The 20,000-nt window shown below is 42.8% G+C and overlaps 2 protein-coding genes across 4 annotated transcripts in view; one reads left to right on the forward strand and one right to left on the reverse strand.

Moving 5' to 3' along the window:
• The first annotated feature begins 8,069 nt into the window (after window positions 1-8,069).
• On the forward strand, window positions 8,070-11,398 carry ostn (osteocrin). The gene is made up of 4 exons (XM_055028125.1): window positions 8,070-8,150; window positions 10,486-10,712; window positions 10,810-10,920; window positions 11,003-11,398. Exons 1-3 carry the CDS (start codon window positions 8,070-8,072, stop codon window positions 10,895-10,897), a joined length of 396 nt encoding a protein of 131 aa, XP_054884100.1. The 3' UTR covers window positions 10,898-10,920; window positions 11,003-11,398.
• A 1,470-nt stretch (window positions 11,399-12,868) lies between these two features.
• Window positions 12,869-20,000, reverse strand: part of LOC129358672 (protein IWS1 homolog) — an 11,291-nt gene continuing 4,159 nt past the window's right edge. The window contains exons 3-17 of one of the 3 annotated variants that reach the window (XM_055027745.1): window positions 19,857-20,000; window positions 19,399-19,464; window positions 19,086-19,302; window positions 18,957-19,014; window positions 18,779-18,885; window positions 18,486-18,636; window positions 18,269-18,351; window positions 18,057-18,186; window positions 16,820-16,937; window positions 16,630-16,741; window positions 15,993-16,049; window positions 15,393-15,449; window positions 14,744-14,855; window positions 13,894-14,045; window positions 13,073-13,188 (exon numbers count right to left, since the gene is read on the reverse strand). The exon at window positions 19,857-20,000 is cut by the window's right edge and continues 568 nt beyond it. In XM_055027745.1, the coding sequence (XP_054883720.1) occupies window positions 13,920-14,045; window positions 14,744-14,855; window positions 15,393-15,449; window positions 15,993-16,049; window positions 16,630-16,741; window positions 16,820-16,937; window positions 18,057-18,186; window positions 18,269-18,351; window positions 18,486-18,636; window positions 18,779-18,885; window positions 18,957-19,014; window positions 19,086-19,302; window positions 19,399-19,464; window positions 19,857-20,000 (1,538 nt within the window). In that variant the 3' untranslated portion in view covers window positions 13,073-13,188; window positions 13,894-13,919. Of the gene's footprint in view, window positions 13,189-13,893; window positions 14,046-14,743; window positions 14,856-15,392; window positions 15,450-15,992; window positions 16,050-16,629; window positions 16,742-16,819; window positions 16,938-18,056; window positions 18,187-18,268; window positions 18,352-18,485; window positions 18,637-18,778; window positions 18,886-18,956; window positions 19,015-19,085; window positions 19,303-19,398; window positions 19,465-19,856 lie in introns of all 3 variants that reach the window. The other 2 variants (XM_055027744.1, XM_055027746.1) reach the window with 2 other exon arrangements.

Raw genomic sequence — 20,000 nt, forward strand, 5'->3', positions numbered from 1 at the left:
GTGCCTTATGTTGTAGTTTCTTCAACGTTTTGCTGAGATCGCTGCTTTGCTCTCTCTGCTTCCTCTTGATGAGCTTCCAGAGGTCGTGACCTGAAACAGTTTTCACTTCACAGGTTGATCAGTGGATTACTGCCCTTACAAATAGTCATGAAAATAAAGGAAACCTACTGAATGAGAAGGGTGTGTTAAACTTTTGCTCTGTACTGAATAAATAATAAAAATGTCCCGTTTGGTCAGGAACAGTTCACTGTTTCGTAAACGATTAGAATTAATCTAAAAATTATTTTTTGTTCTGTATAAAACTGGAAAGTTAAAGCTACCAGTGTTTAATTTATTCGTTTGGAGTCCAGGCTACACACCTGATGACGTCACCGTGGTCCTGGCCTCTGATTGGCTGACTAGGATCGCGCGCCACTGAAGCATGATAATAGTTATTCTACCTGGTCCGTGGAGTGTGAATTAAAGGCCATTTCCTCCAGTTTCTGTAGATTATAATTAAACCTCAGAGTGATGAAAAACTTTAAACTCAAAGATGGACAGAAGCGTCTTATTCAGAATTAAACTGGGTTTAAAAACAACTGACTGAGAAAAAACAGATCACTGCAAGTCCAACATTTTTCTGCAGGAGAATCTGATTAATGACTTACAGACGTGTGGCTCAGAGATGATTTACTTTGTTAAAACTTTTCATCACTCCTGCGACTTTTACCAAACATCAGGTAAAATCCTGCTTCGCCGCAAACTTGATCAAATTAAACAATAAAACTGAAATTTCCTCACTGGCACAAAATCTATATTATCAAAAGTTGGTAACTTTGCTCTAACAATAGATTCATCCTCAGCGTCTCGTTATCATCGTCTCATATCTGTAATCTGGTCGGTTTCCAGAAATATGCATATCTGGAAACAAATCATTTCGTCTTTCCCTCATTCACAACATATTTATTACTGCAACTTTACCAGTTTGCTGAGTCACGTTAGTTTTTGCCTCTGGTTCTATTCTGTTGCCAACCAACATGATGCTAGCTGCATTTCAGCACTAGCTAGCTTTTGTTGCAGAGATTGTGCTGGACCTCAGGATACAATGCTAGCTAGCATGCTAGCTTGCATTGTATGCAAATTTACAGACAACGCAAAAGAAAATAAACAACAACAATAATGAGTTATAAAATCAACTTACACAAACCAGACAAAACATAACAATGAGGATAAAATTTTTTTCTAATGTTAACATAACTTTTCACTGAGGTACAGGAAGTTAAATCTCATCTGTAAGTTAGTTTTCATCACACAAAGACCTTCCAATCAGAGATCTGCTGCTCAGGAAAGAAAGAGACTCTTTAGGTTCCTGAGGGCCTGCAGGCAGGCGGGTCGGCCGGCTGGGGGCCGCTGAACTGCTGCCAAGCCTCAAGGGGTCACCGCCGAGCCAACGAGTCCCGTTACCGTGGCAACAGCTGGAGCAGCCGTGGACCAGGACAAGAGAAACAGACCGCGTCACTCTGCACAGACTGCAGAGAAAACCTGCACAGACCGCAGAGAAAACCTGCACAGACCGGAGAGAAAACCTGCACAGACCGGAGAGAAAACCTGCACAGACCGCAGAGAAAACCTGCACAGACTGCAGAGAAAACCTGCACAGACCGGAGAGAAAACCTGCACAGACTGCAGAGAAAACCTGCACAGACTGCAGAGAAAACCTGCACAGACTGCAGAGAAAACCTGCACAGACTGCAGAGAAAACCTGCACAGACCGCAGAGAAAACCTGCAGACTGGAGAGAAAACCTGCACAGACTGCAGAGAAAACCTGCACAGACTGCAGAGAAAACCTGCACAGACTGCAGAGAAAACCTGCACAGACTGCAGAGAAAACCTGCACAGACTGGAGAGAAAACCTGCACAGACTGGAGAGTGACCCGGTTTCATGGTTTTCAGACTGCGAGTCATTTCTGCTAAAGTTAAAGAAACAAGATGAGTTTGGTGAATAAAACTAGAGAAACAAGGAAATAACTGCAAAAAAGGAAAACCTCACACTAAAGAGCAACAATATAAGACAAAATTAACAAACCAAAAATCACAAACTGAAGAAACAAAAGGTTGAAACTAACCAAATAAGAAACTTTGGTTGATTAGACAGAGAGTGGAGGTGGAGCTGAAATCACTGCAAAATTATCATAAAGAAACAAAAAGAGAAACAAAAAGCAAAACGAGGCACCAATCACAGCGCAGCGCCTAGGAGGCCGCTGGCGTCACCGCCCAGCCAATCACAGGACAGTCAGTTCACCAAACCTTCACTTCCATCTTTGTTGTTTCCAGAAAGCGTCTGAGATCTTCTCTGGACAGACGGTCGCTTCGCTGACATCAGCAGGAATAAATGTTTCATGTTCTGCAAGTTCACACAGGCTGAGGCTGAAGAAACCGTCTGCAAACACAAAGATCAGATTTTCAGACAATTACATTTAAAAAATCATCCAGAAAATAACTGGAAATGTTGAACAATATTTCATTTCCCTAAAATCTCTCTGGTTCTTGGTGAACAAAAATCCACAGACTTGCAGAAAACGTATTAAGGTTTTTCTGAATCATAGGAAATAAAATTAAGTTTAGGATGCGCTGTGCTGCCACCGCCTGGCCGCCGGATGAACTGCAGCTGGCGGAAAAACTGGTGCCAATCCTGGAGAAACTCTAACCAGTTCATCCTCCCATCAAATAAATGAATGCACCTAGAAATAAAAATATAAAAAATAGTATTTACTTAGTAAATCAGTTGTATTTATGTATTTTATTTGGAAGTGGGTAGAAAATGTTGCAGGGTGTTTTTGTAGATCTAGAGAAATGACAGGATTCCTGGAGAGGAGCTGTGGTTGTCTGAGAGCTGTCAGACTGTGGGGAGGTGTGCTGGAGGACAGGTTGACTGGTGGAGTTCAACAAGAATCTCCATGGATGTTTGCAGATGACATTATGATCTCCAAAAAACCTGGAGAGAAGGAGGCTTGTCCTGGAATGCAAAGGAATGAAGTTTCACTGCAGCGAGACAGAAAGCATGTGTGAAGGAGAGAGACACCAGTGGAGACGTGAGAGACACCAGTGGAGACATGAGAGACACCAGTGGAGACATGGTGTCTCTCACTGGTGAGAGACACCATGTGAGAGACACCAGTGGAGAGACACCAGTGGAGACATGGAGTGAACCTGCACCAGTGGAAACGTGAGAGACACCAGTGGAGACATGGAAACAAAGTGAAGAAAAGTGTCAGGTGTGATAAATGAGCATCAGAATGAAAGCAAAACCAGAGGCAGAGATGAAGATGTTGAGCTTCTCTTTGGGAGAGACAAGAATGGATAAAATCAGAAAGAAAGAAATGAGAGGAACAGCTGCTGTCAGAGGAGAAGGAGGAAAACCAGAGGAGATTATGGATGGAGCAAAAGAGGAGAAGTTGGGACCGTCGGGTCGGATGGAGACAGACAACTTGCTATTCTCGACCCCTAAAGGGAAAAAGCTGAAAGTAAAAGAAAGATTTAAAAATATTGTATTATTCTGTGACAATTTCATTTAATAAAAAGCTTCGTATTTCATGGTGTTATTTTACTTTTTGGTTTGATGTTCTTTCATTTCACTGAGTGTTTTTTTCCTCTGTGCTTTGAGTCTGAAATGAATAAATTAAGTTCACATAAAACTTTTTGTTTCAACTTTATGGGGAAATGTATTTATTGAAGAACTTATTGATTATTTTTGAGGTTGTATTTACTCACTTTGGAGCTGAACAGCTCAGCATGTCTTCCTGTGATTTTCTCTTTGTTTTTCATGTTGGCGTCAAACCCTGAAGGGTCACAGGGTCAAACGGATCCGGCTTTGGTTCCTCAGCGCCTCCTGCAGTCGATAAGAGATTCAGCTTTTCTCCTCTGGATTTGTCTGTTTGGGACGTTAAGTGACTCGGTCCTGTTCAGTCGGTCCTGTTCAGTCGGTCCTGTTCAGTCGGTCCGGTTCAGTCGGTCCGGTTCAGTCGGTCCGGTTCAGTCGGTCCGGTTCGAGGCCCGAGGCCTTCAGGGCTGCAGAACCAAAACGAAACTCGGATCAGGTCACAAAGCTGAACAGAGTAAAACCAAAGCAAACAGGCGTGGAGCTGAAAGATCTGCTGGTTCTGGTTCTGATTCTGCTCTGCATCAGAACCAGAACAGGTTTCAGCTTCTATGCACCACAGATCTGGAACAAACATCCAGAAAAGAGAAACCCTTTAAACCAGCTGGTTAGAGTTGCTATGGTAACATAATCAATGAAACATTGATCAATAATCTGATGTGTAATGATGCCACTTGGAAAAATTAAATGCTTCTTTTGTTGATTTTTGTGTTTTTATGATGTAAAGCAGTTTGAAGAAGTAAAGTTCGATTGAATTTCCTGCAGCCGTTTTACTTCTTCATATTCTGTGTTTTGAAGCAAACGGCTGCAAAAGCAGCCGGGCCTTTGCAGCCGAGCCTTTGCAGCCGAGCCTTTGCAGCCGAGCCTTTGCAGCCGAGCCTTTGCAGCCGGGCCTTTGCAGCCAGGCCTTTGCAGCCGAGTCTTTGCAGCCGAGCCTTTGCAGCCGGGCCTTTGCAGCCGGGCCTTTGCAGCCGAGCCTTTGCAGCCGGGCCTTTGCAGCCGGGCCTTTGCAGCCGAGTCTTTGCAGCCGGGCCTTTGCAGCCGGGCCTTTGCAGCCGAGCCTTTGCAGCCGAGCATTTGCAGCCGGGCCTTTGCAGCCGGGCCTTTGCAGCCGAGCATTTGCAGCCGAGCCTTTGCAGCCGAGCATTTGCAGCCGAGCCTTTGCAGCCGAGCCTTTGCAGCCGAGCCTTTGCAGCCGAGCATTTGCAGCCGGGCCTTTGCAGCCGAGCCTTTGCAGCCGAGCATTTGCAGCCGGGCCTTTGCAGCCGAGTCTTTGCAGCCGGGCCTTTGCAGCCGAGCCTTCTCGCTGCAGCGCAGCAGGAATGTTCTGCAGGAACAGCGAGTTTCTGACCCGCAGACGGATCAGTGGAGCTGTGAGGTTCTGTTTTGTCTGAGTTTTTGCTCCCGGCCGACTCCAGGTCGGATCCGCAGAGAGCAGAGGATCGGTTTTCGGCGTGAGAGCAGTCTGGGTAAACAGGTCTGGGTCAACAGGTCAACAGCGGAGGCCAGGAGGCGGAGGACGGCGGGGAACATCCAGGCATCCTTCACTCTGGAGACGGGAGCCATCTGATCTGTGTGAACATCACGGCTGCAGCGCCAGCAGCGCAGGAGGGGAAACAAACCAGATTTCTTTTCCACTCCGAGTCTCATTCACTGCTGCTGTTTTCCCAAATCAAAGACACAAGAAAGATGAGTTTCTTTAGGTGTGGCAGAGGCGGAGGGGTGAAGGCTTTTATCCAATGTATGAAGTCCTTGGGTTCAAACCTCGATGACCTTCGCCACATGTCTTCCTCCTCCTTCACAAGCCGCTTCCCTTCCCGACAAGCGTCAAATAAAATCCACCAGAGCAAACAAAACTTTGTTAAAACTTGTTTTTGACCATTTGTGGGCATTAAAGTGATTATTTACAGGTTTATGAATTATTTACGAATATTATTTATGAATTATTATTTATTATTTATGTCAATGAAAAGTCAACTCACTCTGATTATTAGACAGCCGTTTGTGTCTCACATTTAAAGTCACATTTTCATTATTTATGAGCTGGAATCAGGTTTACCAGAGAATCTGTTCCTGCTCAGAGGATCTGAACATTTCAGAACCGCCAGTCTCCGCATGAACCACATAAACTCTGCTGCTTTATCTGGCAGCAGAGTTTCAGGATCGAGACTTTACTTTGTTTACACACATATTTACTTTTATGCATTTGTAAGTGGCTCTGTGTTTCTTTGGCATGAAGATAATGAAAGATTAAGTTCATCATTTTCTGCAGACTTGTTAAACTAAAATGCTTCCAAAATAAAAGCAAACAGCAACTCCAAGCCAAACAGGGAGGCAGCTGCAGCTCCACCATGTTCTGGATCCGATGTTGGACCTGAAGTCATGTTAGCTCTTTAACGACTGTTCTATCAATGACGTTAGCAAAGATTCTGGTGAAACAGCCAAACCATGAGTCACCAGCTGCTCTTATAATCCAACTCTGAAGGCAGGTGGAGTGAAGTTTAATGTTCTCGTTGGTTTAAACTCTCATTTTCTGCCATGCCAGATGAATCATGATGCTTTTGCTGCAGGAGAGCGGCTGGTAAGGTTGGCCGCAATAAAACATTCAACATGGTGAGCTCTGCTCAACTCAGGTAAAGCAGGAAGCTCAAGGTAAGTAATTCATCATTTTTAAAACTATTTTCTGCCGTACAATATATTCCAATGAAGAATCTTTCTTTGCACCATCAAATTCAGAGGTTCAACAAAAGAACCAGCAGTGCAAACTAAAAACGTAGCTGCGCTAACACTGAACTACTTATCAAAAGCAGCAATAAAGCGCAACACCAGTATTGTAAATACTAGCAGCTGATGCTAAAACGCTATGTCCACATTGGATTTCGAGGACAGCTTCGGGGTCATCTGAGTATTTCTTAGATGTCAGAAGTAGATTCATGTTTGACTCTAGAAGACTTTGGGTTACAGATGGACTCATTCGTACCTCCCAGCTGCCATCATTCCTCCACCACCGTGCTTCACAGCTGGTATGAGGCGTTTGGTTTCTTCTATCATGGTTCAACATCTTTCCATTGTCCCAGAAGTGAGATCAGACCTAAACTCTGCGGCCATTTTGTTTTACAGAGAAAGAGGTGTTTTCTTTCAACCCTAACTGTCCTATCATGACCTTTAACCTTTACCCTGCTAACCGAGACATGAAGAGTCTGTGAGCTTCATGCTGTAACGTTGGGCTCAATCTGATGGGATGTCTGAAATGTTTTGCTCTCTGGAGAATGATAGCTTTAGCATTAGCAGAACTGAAGTGTAACTCTTACACATATTAAACCCGGTGGAGTGCGACATTTTATGTTGTGTTGTTGGCACATGGTCGTTTCAACAAGGTTACAATTTGTACATTAGCTTCTGCTAAATACTTGTTGAATTTTTTATGCCTTTGGAAACCATTTGTTGGTTCCTTGATGTCATAAGTTAAATTTGACCAAAAGAAGATTAAACTAACAGTTTCTGGAGCTTTATGTCTCAATGTTTTTTCCTCATTTCATAAAATACTGATGCAGTCACTGGTAAAATTAAGTGTGTAAACTGATGGTGAAAGGTTTGAGTGCAGGTCTTCCTGAGGGGATATCTGATGCCTCCACATCTAGGCGCTGAGGGAACGGCCGTGCTGTTGGGAAGCAGACGAGAGTCCGACTGTGTTTATTTTAAAAGCGGACTTCCAGGAGGAGGTGAGGTGTGACCAATCCCAGGAGAGCTCTTTAACAGGTAATGGACCTGGTGATCAAACATCTCACGCAGAGTGGAAAAGAAGCAAGGGAAGTCATTATGTCACAGGAGGGAAAGGTCTGGATTGGACAGGAGGCCCCTGAGCAGCTGCTATAAAACCTGAAGCTGCAGAATGACATGAAAACGAAGAGAAGACGACCGACAGCAGAGTTTTATCTCCAGAATCAAGGTACAAGCGGCATGAAACTGGATGAACCTGCAAAGAAAATCACTTTCTTCAATCCAAATGTTTTTACTCTAAATGCTTAAACTTAAATTTAGGAAGTTCTTGCTGCTTCTGCAGAGTGTCAGTAAGAAATTTTCTAACTATTGCAGTGTTCCTACTTTGTGACCCTTTCCACATGTAAAGTTGCTGTTTTCTGTATAACAGTACTTTTAAGACAACTTTATTTCTGCATAAAAATCCAAGCTGAAGCAGCTAAATGCAGCAGAAAAAAAACAGGTCTTGAGAGGGCAGGTTCTGGTTCTGGAGAAGGTGCACGTCCTGCATTAGGCTGCAGGAAGGAAACTCTGAGTCCAGCAGAACAAGCAGTGTGTGTGTTTTATCCGGATGTGTGATGGAGGGAATGCAGCAGTGTGTGTACCAGCGAGCATGTAAGTGACGCTCAAAAGGCGTTTATTTGCAGGAATGGAAAGTGCTAAAATTAGAAGATGTTGCTGGACAATAAGTTTGAGCTAAAAGTGTCCCGCTGTCTGTGTGAGCCAGTTGTGTTTGAAACCATGAATGGGAAGGTCAGCTCAGGTTTTAATCAGAGGATGTTTTAAAGCACAGATTCATTTTTTCTCCTGCTTTCAGGTTCTGAATAATAAAATAACAATTCAGAATTATGTGAGGCTGAAATATTTTTACTTCATCTGCAGAGAATACAAATTTTATAGTTTGTTTGGGTTAATTAAGTCTTTGGTTTGTTGTACTTTTGGGTAAAATTTTATTATTTCTTAAGTTTTTATTTTATTTAGATTTACCACAATGACCATTTTTCAGCTGTGCAGTTTTTTTTATCAGGTTCTTAAATCCGACTGAGCTCAGAGTTTAGTTGTCAGCATTCTGCTGTGGTTCATTTCTATGTTCAGATGCGGTTCTGCAGCCATCTTCTGATCATCTGCCTGCTGTCCATCATCCTGCAATGCAACGTCCTTGGAGTCCAACAGCAGCCAGCTCAGGTTAAGACACAGAAACTCACATTTCTAAAAGAGGAACCGGAACTAAACCAAGCTAACCTCAAGTTAGTGTCTGAAGCAATAGAATCAGGGTGCTAGAACAAGTTTAATCCTCCAACCTGAGGGTTGACAGTTCCATTATCAGGTCGAGCAGAATTGCACCGAGGAATCTCACCTTCCCAAGGTTAATTTAAGGGCTAAAATTTTACGTTCACTAAATAAATCCACAAACAGGGTAAAATTAAAATAATAATTTGGTGTCACATCACATAGAATAACCTGTTAATAAGTGAACCATGAAAAGACGGTGGTGTGTTGAACTTATCAAATATTTCTAGACAGCTATTATACATACTGGAAGGTATCCTTCAAAAAAGACCTGTAATGTTAGAATTAAGACATAAGATTTCACTTGTCATTATGTTTCTAGAATGTTTAAAAGAAACCAGTGATGCCCTTATTAAAAATATATAAAGCAGATAGATGGCTAGATAATATGTAGAGCTCGGACGTTGACATCCATAAATCCGATGCATAGGCAACATCCTGTGCACCTACAAAATACCCATTTAAATTAACTGATGTGCAGATAATTTTCATCTGTATTAATTTTAAGTTTATATTTTTAAATTAAAGAGATCTTAAAAATGATGTAGAAATGCCAGGAAAAGGTTAAAATAAGTATAAAAAGCAGAAATGTCCTTATAGTTCATCATGTCCTCATAACGCAGGTTTTTCAAGCAAAACCATTTCTTAACAAAGGACATTTTCTTTTGTTATAGAAATGCATTTGTCATCTGAAAATGCCTCCACAATGCATAATCTGTTACTAAGTGCCATAAAAATATAATAAAGTCCTGAAAATATAAATATTCTCACAAACCAGCTGGTCCCAATAAGGAAGGTATATTTTCATGAATTCAAAATGTGAAATAAACTCAAGCAGATTCTCAAATAGGACTGTAAAAACTGTCTAGGTATTTTTTAGTGTGGTTCATACTCTCCTTAGTATTTAGTAAGCCACATTTTCTATAAAGTGCTTTTAATTGACTGATCAGACCAAAGATCGGCTCCTCCTGAGGCCCAAAGCAAGCTGCTTCTCCTGGATGTTGATATCAGATGGTGTGAAGTGGCAGGAAGAAAAGCAGAAGTCTGTTTTCTCTTCAGTCTATTTCATATCAGATCTGCTGGAGTCTTTAGACAGGAAGTCAGAAGCTAGCTCACACCACAACAAAACCAAAGCCTCCTTCCAGGAGGAATTTGAAAGGTTTTTCCATCCTTACCAATTAATCTAATAGTCAGGTTTCTGGACTGTTGCAGGAGTACTCGGTGAGAACCCACCATGCACAGGGAGAACATGCAAACTTCATGCAGAGCAACAGTTCTACCAAGTGCACCACTGTGCAGCCCTGCTAACTAAATATATCTTGATAATTAAATGTTTATTTTGAAACTGTGACATAAATGAATGAATTACATGGTGTATATATTACTAACTTAATAACCAGTTTTTTGCTGTTAAGGACTTTGCAAACAGCACCTCTATCTAGCAGCCGGGGATTTTCTGATGTTCTCTGCCTCTTACTGTCCGTCAATCCACATTGATCAGGAACTTTTCAGATGGAATATTACTTGGTTGCAACCTATTAGTTTGACTTTGCATAAAAATATTAAATCTCAGAAACTCAAAGCATTCAGAGCGTAAACTACTTCCACATTTTATCTTTTAGGATATACTCTGTTCCATTTTATCCTCTGGAAATTTAAATTGTCATTCAACGCAAATTCCTTCAGTAAAAAATACATTTTTCTGTCATGTCGGTTTTATTTCTTCTTTGCTAGTTCAAAGGAAGCCAAACAGGAGGATTGTTGTTTCTTTTAAATTAAATGTACCCTTTTCCAGCAGATAGACCAGCCCGGCCTGAGGACGCTGGCCGTTCTGTGGCTCCATCCAGGAAGGATGAAGCCCAGCCTGGAGCTCAGCGCCAAACTCCTCCGAACAGACGACCTGATGGTGATGGAGAATGACGTGACCGAGCCCAAGAGGAAGAGGAGTTTCCCTGGGAACAACACCCCGCTGGACCGGCTGTCCATGAGCTCCATGGAAACCAGACAAGGCAAGAAGAAGCAGAGGTAGGACTCACCTTTCCCAGGTGAATTCAACAGATCCACCGACAGGTGAATGAAGTTTCGCTTTCGACTCATCTTGACGCTCGTCTCTTCTTCCCAGGAAGGTGGCCGAGTCGCCACGGCGACGAAGCAATCCGCCTCCCATTGACCGAGTCGGAAGGAGCCGAATACCGATGACTCGAGGATAGCGAGGACGCCCTCATCTGGACAGGTGAGGAACTGCACATAACTGTCTATTCAGTAATAAATGTAAACAACACTTCACATTTTAATCCATTTTCATCTCTCTTCAGTCGAGCCTCTGCATAAATATCAGCCAAACACCTGCTGACCTGCTGACTGGTCATCTCACCTGGACACGCTTTAAATGATGGTGCATTCAAGTGCAGCTCAATAAATTTAGGACCAACATCTTAAGTCTTAAGGAGAGACAACTTATTCACAAAAACACAAAATTCCTGAGGACATTACATCATTTCATGCATTTCAATGCAACTTTCCATCAAACACCAAAACTAGCATGTTGCTTAAATCTGCTTTTAAAGAAGTGAAAAGAATCATCGAATTTTTTTAGTCAATAATTATGAGAAATGCCCAAAATATTCAAATAAATGCGACAACAAAGTAAATTATGATCAAATATAAATGTTTACTACCATAACTGATTAAGATGATTTGAACCAACAGTCCAACAATCTATTAATGCTGTTAGGAAAATAACTTTAGTCAAATTACATGATTTATTTAGAAAAGGTCATTTTGGTGCATTTTTGACGGCAACATTTTATTTATGCAACATTTAAAAACAAACCAAAGAATGAATAAATCTTTCACAAAATGTTAATTAGCTACAGATTTTTAATATTTATTTTACACTAAATCACCAGGTATACATTCATTATTGCTGTTAATTATTACTGTTAGGGTTGACCTGGGATCAAACTTTTTGGCTCCACCTGAACGTACCATCTCTGGCTCTCCTTGCTGTCTCCTGATGGGAAGCAAACGCAGCCTCGACTCAGAACTTCCGACATGACTGGAGCTTTCTGCTTAAGTCTCTTTTCCATGTTGCATTTCTGCTGCAACACAGAAACACATCGACGGGAGGCTGGAGCTGGTTTCCTCTACAACAAAACTTGTTTGTTCACCAGGCGATGTTAAATCTGCCAAACAATTCTTGACAGATTTTCTTGAAGTTTTCTCTTATTAAGTCAAAATGTATGGAAATTGAGAAAAGTGTGATCTTACAAAGAAACCACATTAACCAATATTTAACTTATATTTGAGAAGATTTTCACATTGTCTTCCATTCTTGTAAAAAATAAAAATAAATTTTTACCCCATTTATTTTCCCATAATCTATGAAAAGATGATTTTCTGTATCTTGTCACCACAACTGAAATTCAGAAGTGTAAACTGTATGAACTAAAAGCATTTTGAACATTCACATATCTTTAAAGAGTAACTACACCCAAAATGAACTTGATTTGCATTTCCACTATCTAAATTCTTTGTGCTTGAGCCCATGTTTGAATTTTTTATGTAGATTTGCTTAATTCTGTAATAGTGGCCTAAATTTGTCCCAGTCCTGCCCTCCTGTGGTTGAACAGTGGTACTGCACTTAAGTTTTCCCATTGGTTACAGCAGTTTGGTTGATGTTTGGCTGAAGCTGTAATCCAGTTTTCCTCATTTTAAAAACCTTCCTGTTAAAATTGAAAAATATTTTCAGATGTTTTTCACTGTGTTCAAATGTGCATAATAAAGACAAAAAGAAGCAAAGAGTCATCCAGTTGTGTTATTTGCTTCATTAAAAGAAAGGCATCGAGTTTTCAAATAATCACCTTCTTAAAAATTAAAATAATGGCCTATTTCATCTTTTTCCAAAAGTAATTTTTGTACTATATATATATATATATAAAACATGGCAAAAATTGAGATCATTTTAGGATAATTAAAAAGTTTCAGAAACAGGATGAATCAGTTTCTTTCGAAATGCTTGCTTTATTATGTTTAATATATTCACAGACTAAATCAAGTGTTGCTAATGGCTAACAACCCAAACAAGCTTACCGTTTGTTGATATTGAAACAGTTTCAGGTTTAAAACGTATTACAGTTCCTGAAGCTTTAACAGCTAACGGATGAGAAACGGACAGCTGGTGATGTCATGATGGAGAGTTTATTGAATTTGTTCAGAGAGCAGAAAAGTTTACAGCAGATGATCACATTCGTTAAGAAGCCCTTAGAGAGGCAGAGCTGGACCTGAGGAGGGAGCGACTGAGACGGTTCAGGAGAACCACCTTAAAACAAAACAACGAAGAAGAAATCCTAAAAAACTAAAGACGGAGACTGGATCAGAGAGGCATCCGGTTTCCTTCCACGCTGATCTTCACAGCGTGACCAGTCTTCGTCAGCCGCCGTATGTCTGCAAATCTACGCATCTGTTTATCGACCCGGGACAAACCCTTCTTCACTGGCCCCTGCAGGAGAAAGACAGGAAGCAACAAGCTTAGATTTCAAAGTAAGAGCATCACCATAGCTCTGAACAGCTATGCCTCATTTATGTGCTCTTCAGTAAAACCGTAACATTTAGTTGCGCTCGGATTCACATGTCCAGTGACTGGACTCTCTGACTCTAGTGATTTATGAAACCAGGTTTCAGGGTGGATCGTTTTGGGTGCCTCACCGCAGGAAGACATGTACAGAAGTTGCTGGGTTTAGTTTATTCATGCATGGGTTAAAAACCAAACCACAGCAGCTAGCATCGCACTGCGAGCTGCTTAATGTACTCAGTTTAACACAACTTGTTAACTTAGCATTGGTTGCTGGTTTCTCAGGGAAGTTAAGGGTCAAAAGCACATGAGGGTTTCAATGACATGCTGAAAATCACAGCGCCATCTAGTGGCCTGGCATGGCAGCTAAGTGGATTCAAGGCTTTTTATCATCTGAACACACCAGCAGCTTCCAGACAGAGGCCTCCTGGAAACAAAGACCGACTGTGTGCAGGAACCCTGGACCTCTGATCGGATCAGAACCAGCAGCTTCTGTTAGTGGAATCAGATCAGCTCTAATTGAAGCACAACCAGCAGTCAGATCAACCAGCTCTGAAGTGGCTGAAACTTCACTTCATCGACCCGATTAGTTCTACGTAGCAGCTGTGCTCCACACCATGCAGATGAACTTACTGCCCCCTGCAGGCCAGCAGCTGGAGCTACAGTGGCATCCTGTTCCCCTCTATGCTGATCTTCACGGCTCCCTGGGGCCGCCGCAGCTTCCTCTGCTCGGCGAAGCGCCGCTTGTGCTTCTCCAGCAGGCTGATGGCTTTCTTATAGCCACTCTACAGAGGACCAATCAGAGCTCAGCAGCACACCTCACCTGAGTCACATCGTAACAACCCACAGGTGAGGTGCTGTCTCTGCTCTACGAGGTTCTGTCCTTCAGTAACGGGTTTTATTTCGGTTTTGATGGTATGATCTAGTTTATGTAAATATCTCCAAACTGCATATGCAAACAGTTTAAACAATTAAAGAGAAGTTCCAGGTCTAATTTTTATACTCAACTATTTTTATCCTTTCGAGATGAATTGATTGTTTTATTCAAACAAAATTTATGTTCCGCAACCAGAGAAATGAACTTTAATATATGTTAAGTCATGAATGATTTTGAATTAAAGTGCAGACAAAAAAATTAAATAATCTTAACCCACAATGAAAAATACAGAAATACATGAAAAAGAAAACAATAGGATTTTGTCTAATATAAAAATGTAATGCCAGAATCGATCAGAAACTGATAACTTACAATTAAAATGTATTTTCCAACTTTAATATGAAGTGTTCATATCTTTATTTATTTTTTTTAATTTCGAACAGTATTTGAATAAAACATGAAGTTTTTGGTGATGGCCTTTAAATAATAGCCACTGAGAGAAAGGTTATACTTTTATTCAAATTTACCTTTTAACTTCTAAAACTTTTACTGAACATTGTTTATTCAAAATGATCCAGAATAAATGCGTTTTCAATTGAGACTCACCCTGCTTGAATCCCCCTCCACGTTCCATTTGGGCCGAACCACGTAGTCCTTGTTGGAGGGCATCGGCACCCGAGCCCGGGCACAGAATCCGGGGTCACCGGGTCGCAGAGCTCTGCAGGTCAGAAACATCAGAAAGGTTCAAAACAATCTGAGTCATTGGTCACTCAATGTGTTCGTGAGATGAGAAAATTCAATTATATTCAAATTAAACGCATCTAAATGACAACAGATTTCTAAATTATAAAAAGTGACAAAAATGTAAACAAAAACTTTACAGTAAATTTAATCAAATGAAAAATGCATAACATAGATTTTGAAATAGAAAAGAAACATTTTATAAGAAAATTAAAAAAACTAACATATTAAATAAATGTAAACATAAAACTAAATTCCTTAAAAATAACATGAATAAAATTTAATAAAAACACTACAAAATTCCTAAAAGTAATAAATTTAATCACAAGAACAAAATAAAAAATATATGTACAAATAAATGTATTACATCAAGAGTAAAAGATTTTAAAACTATATGTATAAAACCCCCCTAAATTTTCACAAAGAATTTGTAACAAAACAAAATATTAAACAATGTAAATAACTCACAATTCCTAAAAAATACTTCCTAGTTATATTTCTGATGAAAACTAACTTTTCCTCCCCGGTGAGCTGCTTCTCCAGATCTCTGCGGGGCGTCTGACCTCCAGAGCTGCAGACAAACACAAACACAAGCTCTGCTGTAATATTCAGATTCAATCCGCCAGCAGGGCTTCCTCCTGCAGCTCCATGCTGTTACCAGCAGGCTTCACCTCATTGCAGGTTAGTGAAGCCATCAGAACCTGAAGCCGCTTCCAATCCGATCGGCCTGCAGCAGAAACTCTGCACCACGTTTTAGTCTCACTGAGCTTCACACTCTGAAGTTTCTAACTGCTGAGAATGTTCCTGCCAGAAGGCCAGAAGGTTAAGATTAGACTGAAAATGATTTCCATTCTGAGAGTCAGCTCCTCTGTGCAGCAGCGCCCCCTGCTGTCTACAGCTGCAGATTGTTCATCTTAATTATTACAGGCTGTAAATCCAGAGTGCCGCTGATCGTCCGTCTCTCTCAACACAAACATTCCTTATTTTATGGCTTCTGGATCGCCTCAAGTTCTGCTGCATTACTAACATTCATCTTCAGGCTGCAGCTGCACAGAGGAGCTGCAGCAGAAACACGCAGCGCAAACATGCAGCAGCTCTGGGACTGGGACTGGACCTGGTCGGTGGAGAGAAGACGTCGGGTTCCAGCGCCCTCTCCACCTTCTTAGGCTCACTGGGGGAGGAAGGAGGACGAGGAGGAGGAGGAGAGATGAATGAGAGGACCAAACACACACACACACACACACACACACACACACACACACACACACCACACACACACACACACATTCACACACACACACACACACATTCACACACACATTCACACACACACACACACACATTCACACACACACACACACACACACACATTCACACACACACACACACACACACATTCACACACACACACACACACACACACATTCACACACACACACACACACACACACACATTCACACACACACACACACACACACACACACACACACACACACACACACACACACACACACAAGAAGGATAGATTTACCTCGCTGGGTTTCCCATTAAAAACATCTGACCAGCTGAACCCATGACCTCCTGTCGTATCATCTGACTACCTGCTACTACCAGTCAGAGATCTGTGTGTGTGTGTGTGTGTGTGTGTGTGTGTGTGTGTGTGTGTGTGTGTGTGTGTGTGATAAAGACCTGGAAAAAGCCTCAAAGCTACCTGGTTTAGTCAAAGGTGTAATCTGATTTCTGTTGCTACCTGAGCCGGCGTCTCTGAGGAGTCTGCTGGTCCAGATCCCTCTGCTGCCGCTCTTCCCTCGTCATTCCCTTGTAGTTGGACGTCAGACCGAAGATGGGCCGCGACCATTCGTCTGGAAGGAAACGGATCAGAAACATGTCAGGAACGTCTGGACTTTCTGCAGCTTCTCCATAAGCGGGTCAGGTCTTACTGATGAGCTTCAGCGCCAAGTCTTTGTTGGCCCGGGATTCTTTGGGATGCTTGTAGAGGAACATGACGGCCCGTCCGATCCCGCTGTGCTTCAGTGTCTCCTGGCTGACGTTGGGGAGCTGCAGGAGGACAACGGGACGTCAATAGGGTCCAGAAGACGTCCAGCCTGTCCCCAGTCCATCCCCACTTCCAGTGCTAAATGGTCTTTAGAAATTATTTTATTGGTCTTTCAGGGTGTATTTGCATTGTTGTTATTTTTATGAAATTAATCAACAATGGTCTCAAACAACAATATTAGCATTTATTGTAATACTGTATCTTCCGGACTATAGAGCACACCATGCTATAAGCCTCAGCTAAAACCTTTTGAGGAAAGAAATTGTAAACATATAAAAAACGCTCTCGGTTTTCCAGAAGCACCAGCAGAGGGCGGCAGAGGGCGGCGTCCTGATAAAGCTGCTGGGTTTATGAATGACGCAGGCCTCCGTTTTCATGGTTTCCTTCACGCCGGGTTTACGTGCAGCGGCTCCATTTCCCTCCTGAACCGTCAGATCGACGTCCGCAACTTCAAAACTGCATCACATGAGTCTGAAGAAATTTCTCTGCTGTTAACAGATGCTACGATGAAAATGAGCACTTTCTTCTTTGATTTCCAATTTTGACTTCCAATGATTCACTGCCTGCTAAAGCGCCCCCTGGCGGTTGAAGAAAGATACACAGAGACGCCGCACAGAGCTGCAAAGTGTAGGAAAAAAGTAGCGGCTTTTAGTCCGAAAAGTACGATAATTTCTGGTACAATTAATTGTCGTGACAAGCCTGGTAACAAATACTCAGAAGTTTCCAAAAAATGTATTCAATTATTGTTGAACAACAACTGATGAGTTTTCTCGCAACTTTTGCTGTCGCCATTTTGCAGACATTTTGCGTAAGGATGAGCATGGAGTGCTGTAATATTCTCCATCCTCATCCTTCACATCAGTTTAAAAGGATAATAAACAAAATCATAAAATGAAAAACTGAAGGATACGACTAAACTCTCAGTACGTTTTAGTAATGAACGATAGAGCTCCAGTTAGTTAGTTTTTACCATTAATCACCATTTTTATTTGAGTTAAAAATATTTTCTCAGTTTCAGTTTTTATTTTTAGTTAATTATAATAAAATATAATGTCCCAGTCTGTCCCCTGTCCCTTCCAGTCCATCGCAGTAACTCCCAGTCCGTCTCCAGTCCTTCTTACCTCCTGCAGGATCCGCAGCAGCTCCTCTCTGATCCGCAGCGCCGGCAGGGATTTATCGGGCAGAGGGCTGATCCATTCCTTGATGGCCGACATCACGCCGCTGTCGATGAACGTCTCCTTCAGGTCTTGCCTGGGGAACAGAGAGGATGGTCTTCAGACTGGACCAGGTCCGTTTTGGTTCTGAGGTCCAAACAGAGCAGACAGAAACTCACTTCTTGAGGTGCATGACGACTTGCGGCAGCAGCGTGAGCTTCTTCAGCGCCGGCTTCTTCTGGCTGTTCAGAGTCCGGTCCTCCTGGTCAAAAAACCAGAGTCAGCAGCTCAGCTTTTATTGTGAAAGGATGGCAGGTAAGGCTAAACCTGCCTGGGCTTTTATTGTGAAAGACAGTTGGGACTAAACATTCTAGGCTTTTATTGTGAAAGGCTGACCTCTGCGGCCTCGTTCATCTTGGTGATCATGGCGCTCACTACGTCATCGGCGTCACTGATGAACGTTCCTCCGTCTCGGTGTCTCCTCTTCCGGCTGTTCATGGCTTTCCTCTTGGCTAGCATGATGTCGAAGTCAGACATGAAGCTTGTGCTGAACACACACACACACACACACACACACACACACACACACACACACACACACACACACACACACACACACACACACACACACACAGGTTTAGAACCCTGGTGGGTCCATGCAGAACCGGCCTCCTTTAGGGGACACCTACTCCTGGCCGCTGCGGTCCACTCCTTCGTCGGAGTCGGACTCGTCGGCCGCCTGGTGCTGCTGCTTCGGCTGCTTGCTGTCGGCTTCCAGCTCCTCCTGGTTGAATCCCTGCAAGACGAAGAGGAGGATGAAGAGTGGCCGATTCCCGATCGGTTCCAGCTCCAACAGCGGTACCTTACCGTGAATTCCTCCTCTTCCTCATCTCCAGACTCCCCGAAAATGTCTGCGATCATTTTCCTGCAACACATTTTACTCTGGGTCAGCTGCAGTTCTGCTTCCTGCCAGCAGGAGTCAGTGGTCAAACTCACTCCTCTTCGTCGTCCTCGCCGGAGTCGCTGTCGCTGCCGAACAGCGCCTTCTCATCTTTCTTCCCTGCCGTGGGTTTGGACCGGTCCTCTTCGTCGCTGCCGCTGTCTGACCCGAGCTCCCTCAGCTTGGCCGCCAGGCTCTGATCCGGACCGACCGAGCCGTCGCCGCTGCCCGAGTTCTCGTCGTCGTCAGAAACCGCCCGGGTCCTCTTCGCCGCTAAGACACACGGAAGTGGAGAGATGAAACGACTGGATCGGCTGGAGAGTTCTGGGGAAATGAACCGCGTCAGAACAGAACATCAGACTGGCTCACCTGGTTTGTCTTCCTTCTCTTCATCTTCATCTTCACTGTCAGACAAGACGGCCTTCTTCCTCTTCACTGCAGAAACACAGGAAGAGAACCTCAGAACCACTTCCTGAAACACTTTGCTCCAATCTGGTGGTTGAAAAACCTAAAGAGTAAAATCTGTAAAGAAATTTCTGGTTTTGAGATCATGTGGATATTTGTTCAATAACTTAGCAGGAAAAGGTTGGAAGAGAAAATGTTGCTAATTTTGTCCATATATTTTTGATGAAATAATTCCTGATGGACGGACAGCAGCCATTAAACGGTTCGGACTGTCCTGCTCAGAGGGACGGAGACGGAGCTGATTGGACAGGAGGACAAGACGTCCTGTCGGTTTACAAACAAAATGCAGCATGGTGGTGGCAGCATGATGATGTGGGATGTGATAAAGCCCTGCAGATCAGTTCTGGCTCTGATGTCTCTACCTGGTTTGTCGTCCTCTTCCTCGCTGTCGTCTCTTTGTTGCTTCTTCTCGTCTTGCTCGCGCTGCTCTTCATCACTTCCTGTTGCAGTCTTCTTCCTCTGCCCTTCGTCCTCTTCATCCTCACTGTCGGATTGCATCACACCCT

Source organism: Poeciliopsis prolifica, unplaced genomic scaffold, assembly GCF_027474105.1.
Source record: "Poeciliopsis prolifica strain line A6 unplaced genomic scaffold, Auburn_PproV2 SCAFFOLD004, whole genome shotgun sequence".
Taxonomy (NCBI): Eukaryota; Metazoa; Chordata; class Actinopteri; order Cyprinodontiformes; family Poeciliidae; genus Poeciliopsis; species Poeciliopsis prolifica.